The 17,173-nt window shown below is 41.0% G+C and overlaps 1 protein-coding gene across 3 annotated transcripts in view; it reads right to left on the bottom strand.

The window, feature by feature from the left end:
- LOC139765646 (putative phosphatidate phosphatase) overlaps positions 1-17,173 on the bottom strand; it is a 224,089-nt gene that overhangs the window by 74,106 nt on the left and 132,810 nt on the right. For 2 of the 3 annotated variants that reach the window (XM_071693340.1, XM_071693339.1), the window contains exon 5: positions 10,522-10,698. In XM_071693340.1, the coding sequence (XP_071549441.1) occupies positions 10,522-10,698 (177 nt within the window). Of the gene's footprint in view, positions 1-3,365; positions 3,506-10,521; positions 10,699-17,173 lie in introns of all 3 variants that reach the window. The other variant, XM_071693341.1, reaches the window with a different exon arrangement.

Here is a 17,173-nt window from a genome sequence, read left to right as displayed (position 1 = left end):
CCATACATACAATGAATATCCTTACCAACCAGTCAACAACAGAATCATCCAGTTTTTTAGTAAATTCAACCAGTTATTATGTTCCCCCATCTATACACATGTACATACTTATACTTGCTTGCCTTTATCCATTCCCACCCCGCCCCACAAGAAATAGCATTGCCAACCCCTGCAAAAATGATGTAGCGTCATGAAATACACTAATCCTCAGGAACTTCACCATGATCCATACATACAGTGAATATCCTTACCAACCAGTCAACAACAGAGTCACCCAGTTTTTTAATAAATTCAACCAGTTATTATGTCCCCCCCATCTATACACATGTACATACTTATACTTGCTTGCCTTTATCCATTCCCACCCCGCCCCGCAAGAAACAGCATTGCCACCCCCTGCAAAAATGAAGCAGCATCAAGAAATACGCAAAGAAAGGCCACATCTGCTCACATCCATTCTCTATCATATGTAATGCACCAAAACCACAGCTTCCTATCCATATCCAGGCCCCAAAGGCATTTCCATGGTTTACCCCAGACATTTCACGTGCTCTGATTCAGTCCACTGACTACACATCAAGCCCAGTATACCACATCAATCCAATTCACTCTATTCTGTGCACTCAAGTTTCTTCCAAAATCTTCATCTTCTGTTTCTTTGCTTTCCTGTGTCAGCTTATTAACAATCCATTGTTACATCTTATATTTTTCCCACCTCCTTTGGTGAACTTCCATAGGTACATATCTTTTGAGTAATCTACCATATGCCTTTTTCTTTACTTCCACAGCATTTGTAATCTCTAGTAGTCCTAATTACATTACAAGGATGATAGGCATGGGCTAAATTTAAGGCTGTGCAGAGGAAGATGGATGTGTTGGAAATGAAATGTCTGAGGACAATATGTGATGTTAGGTGGTTTGATCAACTAAGTAATGAAAAGTTAAGAGAGGTGTGTGGCAATAAAAGAGCATGGTTGATAGAGCTGAAGGGGGTGTGCTGAAATGGTATGGAAACATAAACAGAATGTGTGAGGAAAGGTTGACAGAGAGGATTTATGTATCAGAAGTTGGAGGAACAAGAATAGAGAGACCAAATTGGAGATGGATGGATGGAGTGAAAAAGATTTTGAGTGACTGAGTCCTCAACATGCAGGAGGGTGAAAGACATGCATGGGACAGAGTGAACTGGAACAATGTGGTATCCTGGGGTCAACATGCTGTCAATGGACTGAACCAGAGCAGGTAGAGCATCCGGGATAAACCATGGAAGGGTCTGTGGGCCTGGTTGTGGAGAAGAAGCTATGGTTTCAGTACATTATACATGACAATTAGAGAATGGATGTGAGCAGATGTGGTCTTTCTTTGTTTTTTCCTGGTGCTACCTTGCTGATGTGGGAAATGGCAATCAAGTATGAAAAAATATACATACATAAATGGAATAGTTGGGAGGCAGCCAAAGATCAGGGAGATATATCACTTGTACTACCTGCCTGGGTATTGGGAGGGTTAGTGACAGCTGCGTAGTGAGCTAGCACATCAGCAGTCACCAAGTTGCACTCCTTTGACCCAGGGAGCTATCTTTTCTTTCTACCTCACCCACGGGTGGACTACTGGCACACAATCTCTCCTTATCACACATAACACTTGACAATACTCAACTCACCCATTTTTCATAATAATAGATTTTCCTGCGGTGAGCATTATGTGCTAGCCCTGCCTTTTGGCAAAATGGTGTAAGATCAACAGATAGAAGTAGTGGGTAGGAGCATTTACACAGGAGCATTAAGTAGAAACAATAAGCAAAAGTAGTTGATGGGAACATTAAGTAGTAGTAGTTAAAAAGTAAGAACATTATGTAGGAGCCTCTGCAAGTACTGTGCTAGTGATGCCCTTTGCTGGTGGCCTGTTGAGGGTGAGGCACTAAAGGCTGAGAAGCAGCACAAGTACTCTAGTTATGGAGACTCTATTGCCATGGCCTCTTCCTTGAGGGAGTTCCAGGAGGACACAGGCATCAGAAATATAGACAGAAAGATAGAGAGATAGATAGATGTGCTGTCAATGGACTGACCCGGGACACATGAAGCAGCTGGGGAAAACATAGAATGGTTTGTGGGGCCTACTTATGGATAAGGAGCTATGGTTCTGGTGCATTACATGACAGCTACAAAATAAGTGTATGTACATGAAGCCTTTTCTTCATCTTTGTTTGTGTTGATACCTTGCTAACATGAGAAACAGTAGTGGCAGTGCACAAAAAAAAACAGTGGTTTCATCCACAGCAGCCTCAGGTTCACACTCAAAAAGAGAAGCCTTGGATGTCACCAACTTAAGCCATCCTTCAGGACCTTCCTCACAAGTGGGAGATGATGACCCGGTCATCATCTCCCAACCACTAATGCAAACCAGTGACACCAGTAAACTTCCGTCCACCATGCCAAATTCCTATCACTAACAAGCACTACCCTATCAGATGCTTATAATTTTCATAAAAAAAAAACATTCTACTCCAGAGAACCTAAATGACATACTAAACATCTTACAACTCAATGCCAAGGGCATCAGGAACATACACAAAGAAATGTTCAACTAACTCAGAGAACACAACATCCACGCAGCCCTCATCCAAGAAGCTACACTCGCACCCAGATCTACCCTCCCACCTTTCACTACCCTTTCTCACATGCAAAATTCCAACTTCCACATCCCACACACCACTCTTTCTCATGTAAGCAGTGCTTCCATAAATACCCCTTAGTTTCATTTACTCTCATAACTCTTTCAAGGAACTGCAAGCACCTGCACAATAAATTAACTATTATCAAACATAAGGAAGGAATACTAATTCTAACATCAAACAGCAAGATTGCAGCAGATGATAAAACATATGAATGTGATGCTGCCCCAAAGAGGTGAGGCCCTAGATTTTTGGGAGCAGACGGGAAGATAATGTCAGACTAGAGGAGGTTGCTGATTGGCTGAGAGAGTACTCCATCAGTCAAACAAGGCTTTTGTGATATGAGAATAAAGTGAAAAGTGAAAAGGGTACAAAAGGAACCTACCCTGAAATTCCTCAAGAAACATCTTGTGCTCTCAGAACATACGAAGTGAAGAGAAAAAAGATTTTGCTTATTTTTGCACACTTGGTGGCTAGAAAAATCAAAATTTTCACCAAAATGGTTAGTAAGGTCTATCAAACATCAATTCATTAAAACTTTTGCATGCCCAACCAAGCAAGACACATAAGAATAAACCAAAGATGGAATTAGTAAAGCTAAATGCACATGCTTAAAAAATCCAAGTATTTTACAAAGCAGATCTTTGCATAAATCATGGCCAAACACAATATATAATAAATTGACCCTGACCCTGAGATGCTTTAAACAAAGTCAATCTTGGTGGGGGAAGATGACCGACTACAGTTCTGCAGTTGCATGGCTTCCACACCCTCATGGTGATGCTTGGGAAGATGCCGCCAATCACAAATCAGATCCGACACATACATCGACTAGAAGGTTGTGTGGTATTATGAAAATGAGAAAATCAGTTTTACAAGGAGAGACTTATTTCTGCCCTCTAATGGGGAAGGAGTAAAAGATTATGCATGCTTGGTAGTCCCATCTAGTCAAAACAGTTAGACAAGGAAAGTCAAATCCTGTATCCTGACAATGTATCTACCTCAAGAACTGACTATGATGGACTAGCTATAGCATTAGAGCCCTCAGAAACAATTAAGCTGTCATCCCTATAATCTGCCACATAAGTAGTAATGCCCACAAAGAATCAGTTCCATCAATAAACCCCACATTTGGATAAGTGAGTGGGAGATGCATACAGCCTTCATATCTTCCTTGTCAAAATGCAGAGATTAGTCTCCTCACATTTACCTATCCCTTTCCCTTCAGGAACTCCCATTAAGGGGTGGCCACGGCAAAAGAATCTCCACTTATCCCTGTCCTTACATGCCTCCACAGCATACACCATTTTACACATTCTTCCACTATTTCTCTCCCTCCAGTATTCCTCCACACTATTTGACCATGTCACAGGTGGTCTTCCACTCACACCAACCCCTTTAACTGTACTATCATACAATCTCCTTATAAATCACACCAGTCCCTTTAATTGTACTATCATACAATCTCCTTGTAAACTCTCAGTCTTGTATTCTCTCCACATGCCCAAACCACCTCAAAGTATTACGTTTCACCTATTCTACCACTCATTTACTTTGCATTCCTTACCATAACACACCTCCCATACACCCATTCATTTCTTTCTTCATTCCATCTAGTCACACCACATGCTCTTCTCAAATAGCTCATTTCCACAGCCTGGATTCTTAAAGTCTATGACTCATTCCACATCCATGTTTTGGCTGCATAGGTCAGGGTTGGGAGGAATATGCAGTCCTTTAATCCTCTCTTCACTTTCATACTTACACCGCTAACCTACATTATTCTTTTAAGGGACCTAATGACTCTTCTACCCTGTACTGTTTCTCCCTTATCTCTCCTTCCATATCACCACACCTACCCAAGACAGCTCCCAAATACTTAAATTCCCTTACTTCTTCCAGTCTTTTCTCCCTGATATCCACAGCACAATTTAGTGCACTTTCTTCTTTCACTCCAAATGGTTTTACACAATCTATATTTTCACTTTCTTTCCTTTCAAACACTATTACTTTACTTTTACTTGCATTACCTTCAATTTCCTAGGCTTACACACATCATAAAACACACTTACAACCTTCTGCAGCTCCTCTTCACTCACCACAAACAGCACAGCATCATCAGCAAACAGGGTTGCCACCAGATCTCAACACCACACTCTATCTCTGTACCTCTTTTCCTTGGTCTTGCTTTCATCTCTCTTACATTTAAAGTCTATATCATAAAGCCATGGTGACATCACACAGCCCTGTCTCACACCTACATGTACCCCAAAACTTTCACTCAGCTCTCCATCCACTCTTACACATGCATTTGCTCCTCTATAGAAGGCTTTCACACCATCCAACAGTTGTCCCATATATATCATATATCCCACAAAGCATTCTACTTACTCTGTCATATGCTTTCTCCAGATCCACAATAGCTGCCTTACCTTTTGCTAAATACTTTTCCACCATCACCTTTACTACAAAAATCAGATTCGCCCATCTCCTACCTTTCCTAAACCCCCTTGCTCTTTATAATTCTGCATTCAGTCACTTCCATCACTATGTCAATTAATATTCTTGCATACACTATTCCTGGTATACTTAACACACACTTTTTTTTTTTCATACTATTTGCCATTTCCCACGTTAGCGAGGTAGCGTTAAGTACAGAGGACTGAGCCTTTGAGAAAATATTCTCACTTGGCCCCCTTCTCTGTTCCCTCTTTTGGAAAATTAAAAGCAGGAGGGGAGGATTTCCAGCCCCCACTCCCTTCCCTTTTAGTCCCCTTCTACGACACGCAGGGATTACATGAGAAGTATTCTTTCTCCCCTATCCCCAGGGATAAACTTAACAAACTTATTACCCTATAATTGCTAAATACATCTGTAGCACCTTCTCCTTTGAATAAAGGAATGATAATAGATTTCATCCACTCCTCTGGCACAACCTTCTGTTTCCAAGCTAAATTACATATAAGATGCATCCACTCTATCACAGTTTCTCCTAAATACTTCAGCATTTCAGGTGTAATCCCATCCATTCCAGGTGCCTTTCCTACCTTCAGCCTCATTATTTCCATTCTAACCTGCCTTTTTGTTATAGACCCTGGCACTTGTATCCTCTTCCTTCAATCCTCCATCCCCATGCATGTAACAACTACTCCCTCCCCTTCTCCCACATTCATAAGTTCTTCAAAATACTCTTTCCATCTTCCTTTCAAGTCCTCCTTTTGATTCAGTAATTCTACTTCCTTACTTCTCACGTCAACATTTCCACTCTTACATCCATCTCTATCCTTTTCCATCTCCTTCTAGTATGGTTTCTTATTTTCCTGAAACTTTTCACTTAACTTCCTTCCAAAATCTTCATCTACTTTTTCTTTGCTTTTCTCTATCAGCTTCTGAACATTCTGCTTACGTATTTTGTATTCTTCCTTCCTCCTTTGCTGAACTTCCGCTTGTACATTCCTATCGAGGAATCTACCATATGCCTTTTCCTCTCTTCCACAGCATTTGTAATCTCTTCTGTCCAATATGCATTATCTTGTTTATTCCTGTATCTCACATCCTTGTATCCAACTACAGATTCTACAACCTTTACTAGTATTTCTCTATACATTTTAAACACCTCATTCAAACATGACTGCATCCATACATTCACTGCACTTCCATCTAAGCTTTCAGTTACCATCATTTCATACTCCTCCCTCCATTTTTTCTGATTCATCTTCTTGCTTGCCAACACTTTTACCTTTTCATTCCTTCTTATACCATATTTCCATTTCTCTGTGATCCTCATCCCCACAAGAACTGCAATATGGTCAGTCTCCAAAGACTCTAGCATGGCCTTCCTTAATCTTTCATCCACTGCCACATAGTCAATTAAAGCCTTTTGTTTTCCTCTTCCATTATTCCTCATCCATGTATATCTGTGGATCATCTTGCCTTGAAAAATGGTGTTTGCAAGGAATAACCCTTCTCAGCATAAATATCCATCAGATAACTTCCATTCTCATTTACTCCAGACACTCCCCATTAACCAACTATCTCCAATTTCATCACATCCCACTTTCACATAGAGTAAATTGGTATACTGTGGGTAGTCACAGGACTAAGCAAAGATATGTAAAGCAGCTAGGGTAAACCATGGAAAGATCTGAGGGACCTGGTTGTGGATTGGAAGCTGTGGTTTTGGTGCATTACACAATAAAGCTAAAGAATAAATGTGAGCGAATACAGCCCTCCTTCACCTGCTTTTGATACTACCTCACTAACACAAGGAAATGGTGATCAAGCATGGAAATTCAAACTTATTTGCAGCTTCCTGTATAAGCCAGGTAGAACCAAGACCAAATAAAAAGTTTCATTTGCTCACATCCATTCCTAGCTATAATGCACAAAAATCATAACCCCCTTACCACAACTAGACACCACAGACCTTTCTGTGGTTTCCCCAGCAGCTTCAAATATCCTGATTCGGTTGGCTGATAGGACATCATCCCCTGTACAACACATCGACATGATGCATTCTATCCCAACTTATACCCACTTTTATGGACAGGCTCTGAGCACTCAAAACTTTTCCACTCTGTCCTTGGATCTCCAATTTGGTCTTCCCCATGTCCCCTGCACTTTGGACACATATATCCACTTTATTGGCTGATAGCACATCATCCCCTGTACAACATATCACCATGATGCATTCTATCCCATGTACACCTTATACCCTCTTTTATGTACAGGCTCTGAGCACTCAAAAACTTTTCCAATCTGTCCTTGGATCTCCAATTTGGTCTTCTCCATGTCCCCTGCACTTTGGATACATATATCCACTCTGTCAACCTCGCTACTCATGAACTCCATAAGTCCAAAACATTTTAGCTCACCCTTTTCAGCTCTCTCAACCATACCCTTCTAACTGACACACTTCTCTTTCCCTGTTGCTCCTTACTTGCTCAGCTCTTCCCACACTTGATACTGTCCTCAGACACTTTCTTTCCAACATATTCACCCTTTCCCATACATTCTCATCTGTAGCTCATACCTTACATCCATGACTACTGTCAAGACTGCTATATCTTCAAATATCCCCATCTTAGCCCTCCCACATAGTGATCTCTTGTTTCACACAATCCTCAATGCTCCAAGGACCTTTGCCTCCTCTCCTACTGCTATGATTCACTTAAGTTCCCATAGCTCCATTTGCCATGTCAATTCCTTTATATCTAAAACACTTCACTTCCTCCTAGTCTTCTGAATTCAAACTCACACCCCAGTTAACATCCTTTTTCCAGTGTTAAAGCTAATAATCTCACTTTCACTTACATTTACTCACAACTTTTTCCTTTTATACACTCTCAAATCTTAGAACCCAACTTCTGCAGTTTCTTACTTGAATCTGCTGCCAGTGTTGTGTCATCAGCAAACAATAACTGACTCATCTTCCAAGGATCCCCATCACTACTAGACTGCAGACCTACTCCTCTCCCCAAGACCCTTGCATTAGCTTCCCTTTCCACCTCATCTATAAACAGACTTTGAACAGCCATAGTGACATCACACAACCATGCTGCAGACCCACCTTTACTAAGAACCACCCTTACTCCTCCCTACCTATTGACACACATGCCTTACCCTTTTGATGAAAACACCTCGCTGCTTCTAATAACTTTCCTCCCACCCTATATATTCACTGCATCAATCAAAAAGCATATCTAATCTTTCTCCAGATCCATATATGCCACATACAAATCCTTCTGTTTCTCTAAATATTTTTGACATATATTCTTCTGAGCAAACAACTGGTTTATGCATCCTTTACTACTCCTGAAGCCAGGTTCTTCCTCAACACTCTTCCATAAAACTTACCAGTTACACTCAACCTTATACCTCTGTAATTCAACCACTTATCTTTGTTTCCTTTGTCTTTCTTCAATGACACTATGCAGGCATTCCATCAATCCTCAGACACTTCACAACAAATTAAGGCTAGAACTATGATTTTCAAATAATGCTCTAATGTTTGCAAAAACTGTGGTGACTTACCCAAGGTACATGAAAAAATAAGGAATTTTTGGCAAGAAGTTAGGATTAGCATGTACATATGATCGAATGTTAAACAAGTATATGTAGTAAGGAATATACAAAGGCAGTTCGATTATTGAAAAAGGACCAAAAAGTCAGGACTCAGATGAGAATGAGCAAATCTGGCTACAGATATATATAGCTAACAATATATGTGCCTTTGCAGAGATGTGGAGAAAATCTTCAGATCTTGTTCAAACCTTTTAATGTTTATAGACTGTCTGCAACCAGATTATTTGCTTGCTTCACTACAGTCTCTGCATCATCATAAGATTTCCCAACTAATAAAATTGGTTGAACCAATTTTGTCAATATTGTCAAGGTGCTAAGATAAACACACCATGGTTATTCATGATTGTGCTTGCTAATCATGAAGCTCCAATAAGCCACACTGATTAACAAAATGTGACTGAACATATCCGAATTTCACATATTCCCCAACTTATTTCCTGTCCGAGGAGTTCCTTCTAAATTTATGAGGCTCAAAGTGCTCAGGAAGTTGGACATGTCCATTGGGTGGGACTACAGGTCAAACGGTGTATTGATGTTGTATGTGCATCTATGTGGGAAGAAAGCAGGGCAACCAAGTAGTAATGCAAGTGTTCAGTGTCCATAGCAGTGGTTGCACCATGGACATGGAGGTCTGCAGATGTGCTGAAATGGTGTGTGAATTACTGCAAGATTGGTTGATGTCCTGAGCACTGAAGGGATAGTGTGACTTGTGTTTGTCAGGGAAGTGAGGCTTCTGATGGGCATATGTCTGGAAGGGTGGAGTTTAAGACTGAGATGGGAAGGCAGCTGTTTAGAGCTTGTTGGGTTATTTCAGTATGTATGTGTTTTGTCAATATTTGTTGGAGTGGAGGATCTGTTGATGTTGCTGCAGAGGGTTGGTGGTTAGTCAGGGGGTTATTTGGATGGGAAGGATCTAATGCTGTTGCATAGAAATGAGTGCTGAGCATGTTGAGGTGGGATGATATTCGGAGGATCTTTGTTTCACTGTGTAGGTGACGAGTGCTTGTGGTTATTAAGCAGCCAGTGATTGTTCTGAGTGATCCAATTTGTGTGGTTTTCAGCTCTGTCATATTTGCTTCTGAGAGGTTGGAAGACCAAGCTCACAAGGCACAGTTTAGAAATGAGCATATCAATTGTTTGTACTCAAGGGAATCCCTCCAGAACATACACAAAGTGAGCAATCCAATGAGCAAGAACCATGAAATTTGCCAACCTTACAATTATTCTACACCTCACAAAAATATAATGACTATCTTCATAACAATAATTCAGAAAACAAAGAACACAACCTGGCCCAACTATAAACAGGACTTATTTGGTTATATCCAAAATTTCATGCTGTAAGTGTTCTAGCTACGGCTGAGAGAATATTGACGATCATAATTCAATTTGTTTCTGCAAGTCATGACTACCTTTTCCTTGAAAAATTCTAAAAGAGTGCTAATATATTCTGGGCTTTCCATGTCTATGTCAAGATGCTTTGACTAGACATGACTACAAAGCATGTATGGCTTGTTTGATCTCTGTTGAGAGCAGAATATCAATATTTACATGTCTCTGTATCAGGGTCACTCCCAAAAGCATTTTACAATAAGTAAACTGCTTCTGACAGTAAAAAAAAATACTTATTGCATAACTTCTTTTTCACAAGAAAAACTGGAAAAATAATGAATTGAAACCACAAAACCATATCTGATCATAGCAAGATGTTGCAAAATACTGCAAAACTTAAATGAAGTGTAATGGCATGCTGTAGAACTTACAATAAGGATGGCCACAGTTGTTCCCAGAATAAAACCTGAGAGAACATCAGACCAATGGTGCTTGTAGTCAGATATACGTGAAAGACATGTGTAGAAGGTCATCATGAGACAAACAAATTGTAGAAAAGGACGAACCAATTTGGGACCCTTGAATTTGAATCGCACTTGAAGATATATCTGAAACAAAAACAGGGTATGAAAATAAAAATAAATTAAAGATTTCAGAAATTTTGAAAGTTAGAGAGCACAATGGTAAATGTTATTATTTGGGCATTATGTTGGGAACTCTTATTTTGTATACCTGGAGGCACCATTTCCTGAACTTTTTATAGCATGAAGTAACCTTTTAAGCCCTTGTCAAATACAAGCATTCACTACCTCATCAGTTAGAATACAGATGCTACCTAACTTACAACCATTCATACATACAACCATAAAAAAAAAATATAATAAAAAATATACTTTATTTATTCATCTATCTATTATAATTAATCACTGTTTCCTGTGTCAGTGAGATAGCACCAGGAAACAGACGAAGAATGGCTCATCCACTCATATACACATTTTTTTTTTTTTTTTTTTTTGTTAAGAACAGAGGACTGGGCCTTTGAGGGAATATCCTCACCTGGCCACCTTCTCTGTTCCCTCTTTTGGAAAATAAAAAAAAAAAAAGTGAGAGGGGAGGATTTCCAGCCCCCCGCTCCCTCTCCTTTTAGTCGCCTTCTACGACACGCAGGGAATACGTGGGAAGTATTCTTTCTCCCCTATCCCCACACACACACATATACATACATATACATATCAACACATATATACACATATGCAGACATATACACATATACATATGTACATATTCATACTGCTTCCATTCATCCATTTCTGTCGCTACCCCGCCACAAAGGAAATAGCACTGCTACCCCCAATTCAGTGAGGTAGTGCCAAGAAAATAAACAAAAAGGCCACATTCATTTACACTCAGCCTCTAGCTCTCATGTGCAATACACTGAAACCACAGCTCCCTGTCCACATCCAGGATCCACAGACCTTTCCATGGTTTACCCCAGACGCTTCACATGCAATGGTTCAGTCCACTGACAGCATGTCGACTCCAGTATACCACATTGTTCCAATTCACTCTATTCCTTGCACACCTCTCACCCTCCTGTACGTTCAGGCCCCGATCGCTCAAAATCTTTTTCACTCCATCCCTCCACCTCCAATTTGGTCTCCCACTTCTCCATGTTCCCTTCACCTCTGACACATATATCCTCTTTGTCAATCCTTCCTCACTCATTCTCTCCACACGTCCAACCATTTCAACACACACTCTTCTGCTCTCTTAACCACACTCTTTCTATTTCCACACATCTCTCTTACACTTTCATTACTTACTCGATCAAACCACTTCACACCACATATTGCCCTCAAACATTTCATTTCTGACACATCCACCCTCCTCCGTACAACCCTATCTATAGCCCATGCCTCGCAACCATATAACACTGTTGGAACTACTATTCTTTCAAACATATCCCATTTTTGCTCCCCAAGATAAAGTTCTCTCCTTCCACACATTCTTCATCGCTCCCAAACCTTCAACCCCTCCCCCACCCTGTGACTCACTTCCATGGTTTCATCCACTGCTAAGTCCACTACCAGATATCTGAAACACTTCACTTTCTCCAATTTTTTTCCATTCAAACTTACATCCCAATTAACTTGTCCCTCAAACCTACTGAACCTAATAACCTTGCTCTTATTCACATTCACTCTCAACTTTCTCCTTTCACACACTTTCAAAAACTCAGGCATCAACCTCTGCAGTTTCACACCCAAATTAGCCACAAGAGCTTTATCATCTGTGAACAATGACTGACTCACTTCCCAGGTCCTCTCATCCACAACAGACAGCATATTTGCCCCTTACTCCAAAGCTCTTGCATTTACTTCCCTTACCACCCCATCCATAAACAAATTAAACAACCATGGAGACATCACACACCCCTGCTGCAAACTGACACTCACTGAGAACCAATCACTCTCCTCTCTTCCTACTCATACACATGCCTTACATCCTTGATAAAAACTTTTCACTGCCTCCAGCAACTTACCTCCCACGCCATATACTCTTAAGACCTTCCACAAAACATCTCTATCAGCCACTATCATATGCCTTCTCCAGATCCATAAATGCTACATACAAATCCATCTATTTTTCCAAGTATTTCTCACATACATTCTTCGAAGCAAACACCTGATCCACATATCCTCTACCATTTCTGAAACCACACTGCTCTTCCCCAATCTGATGTTTTGTACATGCCTTCACCCTCTCAATCAATACCTTCCCATACAATTTCCAAGAAATACTCAACAAATTTTTGCCTCTATAGTTTGAACACTCACCTTTAGCCCCTTTACCTTTGTACAATGGCACTATGCAAGCATTCCGCCAATCCTCAGGCACTTCACCATGATCCACACATACAATGAATATCCTTACCAACTAATCAACAACACAGTCACCCTCTTTTTTAAGAAATTCTACAGCATTACCATCCAATTTCACTACCTTGCTGTATTTCATCATCCACAAAGCTTTCACTACCTCTTCTCTCTTAACCAAACCATTCTCCCTGACCCTCTCACTCACACACCAACCCAACCAAAACATCCTATATCTGCCACTCTATCTAACACATTCAACAAACCTTCAAAATACTCACTCCATCTCCTTCTCACTTCATCACTATTTGTTATTACTTCCCCACCTGCCCCCTTTGTCGATGTTCCCATTTGTTCTCTTGTCTTACACACGTTATTTACCTCCTTCCAAAGCATCTCTTTATTCCCCCTAAAGTTTAATGATACTCTCTCTCAACCCCAACTCTCATTTGCCCTCTTTTTCAACTCTTGCACCTTACTCTTGACCTTCTGCTGCTTTCTTTTATACATCTCCCAATCATTTGCACTCCTTCATTGCAAGTATCATTTAAATGCCTCTCTTCCTCTTTCATTAACAACTTTACTTCTTCATCCCACCACTCACTACCCATTCTAATCTGCCAACCTCCCACCTTTCTCATGCCACATGCATCTTTTACGCAAGCCATCACTGCTTCCCTAAATACATCCCATTCCTCACCCACTCCCCTCATGTCATTTTCCATCACCTTTTGCCATTCTACACTCAATCTCTCCTGGCACTTCCTCAAACAAATCTCCTTTCCAAGCTCACTTACTCTCACCACTCTCTTCTTCCCAACATTCTCCCTTCTTTTTTGAAAACCTCCACAAATCTTCACCTTCGCCTCCACAAAACAGTGATCAGACATCCCTCCAGCTGCCCCCCTCAGCACGTTAACTTCCAAAGTCTCTCTTTTACATCCACAAGCTCTCTATCATTTCCATTCACAATACTGACTACCCCATGTAAACCAAATATACCCTCAACTACCACATTACACACCTTTGCATTTAAATCACCCATGACTAAAACCCAGTCTCGTGCATGAAAACTGCTGACACACTCATTCAGCTGCTCCAAAAACAATTGCCTCTCCTGATCTTTCTTCTCATGACCAGGAGTAGAGGCACCAATAATCACCCAACTCTCTTGATCCACTTTCAGTTTTACCCACAACAATCTAGATTTCACTTTCTTACACTCTATCACATACTCCCATATATTCATTTTTTCATTGTACTTGATCACCACTTCCTGCATCAGTGAGGTAGCACCAGGAAACAAACAAAAATATACCCATCCACTCACACACATACATCTCCATACATGTACATATATTTATTTATTTTATTTTGCTTTGTTGCTGTCTCCCGCATTTGTGAGGTAGCACAAGGAAACAGACGAAAGAAATGGCCCAACCCATCCCCCTACACATGTATATACATACACGTCCACACACGCAAATATACATACCCATACATCTCAATGTACACATATATATACACACACAGACACATACATATATACACATGCACACAATTCACACTGTCTGCCTTTATTCATTCCCATCGCCACCTCGCCACACATGGAATAACGTCCCCCTCCCCCTTCATGTGTGCGAGGTAGCACTAGGAAAAGACAACAAAGGCCCCATTCGTTCCCACTCAGTCTCTAGCTGTCATGCAATAATGCCCGAAACCACAGCTCCCTTTCCACATCCAGGCCCCACACAACTTTCCATGGTTTACCCCAGACGCTTCACATGCCCTGATTCAATCCATTGATAGCACGTCGACCCCGGTATACAACATCGATCCAATTCACTCTATTCCTTGCCCGCCTTTTACCCTCCTGCATGTTCAGGCTCTGATCACTCAAAATCTTTTTCACTCCATCTTTCCACCTCCAATTTGGTCTCCCATTTCTCCTCGTTCCCTCCACCTCCGACACATATATCCTCTTGGTCAATCTTTCCTCACTCATTCTCTCCATGTGCCCAAACCATTTCAAAACACCCTCTTCTGCTCTCTCAACCAAGCTCTTTTTATTTCCACACATCTCTCTTACCCTTACATTACTTACTCGATCAAACCACCTCACACCTCACATTGTCCTCAAACATCTCATTTCCAGCACATCCACCCTCCTGCGCACAACTCTATCCATAGCCCACGCCTCGCAACCATACAACATTGTTGGAACCACTATTCCTTCAAACATACCCATTTTTGCTTTCCGAGATAATGTTCTCGACTTCCACACATTCTTCAAGGCTCCCAGGATTTTCGCCCCCTCCCCCACCCTATGATTCACTTCCGCTTCCATGGTTCCATCTGCTGCCAGATCCACTCCCAGATATCTAAAACACTTTACTTCCTCCAGTTTTTCTCCATTCAAACTTACCTCCCAATTGACTTGACCCTCAACCCTACTGTACCTAATAACCTTGCTCTTATTCACATTTACTCTTAACTTTCTTCTTTCACACACTTTACCAAACTTCGTCACCAGCTTCTGCAGTTTCTCACATGAATCAGCCACCAGCGCTGTATCATCAGCGAACAACAACTGACTCACTTCCCAAGCTCTCTCATCCACAACAGGCTGCATACTTGCCCCTCTCTCCAAAACTCTTGCACTCACCTGCCTAACAACCCCATCCATAAACAGATTAAACAACCATGGAGACATCACACACCCCTGCCGCAAACCTAAATTCACTGAGAACCAATCACTTTCCTGTCTTCCTACACATACACATGCCTTACATTCTCGATAAAAACTTTTCACTGCTTCTAACAACTTGCCTCCCGCACCACATATTCTTAATACCTTCCACAGAGCATCTCTATCAAGTCTATCATATGCCTTCTCCAGATCCATAAATGCTACATACAAATCCATTTGCTTTTCTAAGTATTTCTCACATACATTCTTCAAAGCATGGTAAACATGTGATTGTCCAAAACATGTTTTGGACAATCACATGTTTACGAAATGGTGTCCTAGCTTCGTCTCTTCGATGTATATCACCTGACTGTTATATTTCTCTCTTGTGTCTCCCCTGATGATGTGATTATTACACAAAAGTGCACTTGGGAACTTTTCGTGTTTCATTTTCCCCGTGGACTCATAGGAATATCTTGATCACGCGCAAAATTGTGATCCTTTCCAATGTACATTACACATGTACATAATTCATGGTGGGAGTACATGATAGAGTGTAAGAAAGCAAACTCTAGACTGATATGGGTAAAACTTAAAGTGGATGGAGAGAGATGGGTGATTATTGGTGCATATGCACCTGGGCATGAGAAGAAAGATCATGAGAGGCAAGTGTTTTGGGAGCAGCTGAGTGAGTGTGTTAGTAGTTTTGATGCACAAGACCCAGTTATAGTGATGGGTGATTTGAATGCAAAGGTGAGTAATGTGGCAGTTGAGGGAATAACTGGTGTAAATGGGGTGTTCAGTGTTGTAAATGGAAATGGTGAAGAGCTTGTAGATTTATATGCTGAAAAAGGACTGGTGATTGGGAATACCTGGTTTAAAAAGAGAGATATACATAAGTATACGTAAGTAGGAGAGATGGCCAGAGAGCGTTATTGGATTACGTGTTAATTGATAGGCGCACGAAAGAGAGACTTTTGGATGTTAATGTCCTGAGAGGGGCAACTGGAGGGATGTCCAATCATTATCTTGTGGAGGCAAAGGTGAAGATTTGTAGAGGTTTTCAGAAAAGAAGAGAGAATGCTGGGGTGAAGAGTGTGGTGAGAGTAAGTGAGCTTGGGAAGGAGACTTGTGTGAGGAAGTACCAGGAGAGACTGAGTACAGAATGGAAAAAGGTGACAACAAAGGTCGTAAGGAATGTGGGGGAGGAATGGGATGTATTTAGGGAGTCAGTGATGGCTTGCGCAAAAGATGCTTGTGGCATGAGAAGCGTGGGAGGTGGGCAGATTAGAAAGGGTAGTGAGTGGTGGAATGAAGAAGTATGATTGTTAGTGAAAGAGAAGAGAGAGGCATTTGGACGATTTCTGCAGGGAAATAACGCAAATGACTGGGAGATGTATTAAAGAAAGAGGGGGGGAGGTCAAGAGAAAGGTGCAAGAGGTGAAAAAGAGGGCAAATGAGAGTTGGGGTGAGAGAGTATCATTAAATTTTAGGAAGAATAAAAAGATGTTTTGGAAG

The sequence above is a fragment of the Panulirus ornatus genome, chromosome 55 (genome assembly GCF_036320965.1).
Source record: "Panulirus ornatus isolate Po-2019 chromosome 55, ASM3632096v1, whole genome shotgun sequence".
Lineage (NCBI taxonomy): Eukaryota > Metazoa > Arthropoda > Malacostraca > Decapoda > Palinuridae > Panulirus > Panulirus ornatus.
The sequence above is the reverse complement of the archived record's forward strand: the minus strand, read 5'-3'. Positions and strand labels throughout refer to the sequence as shown.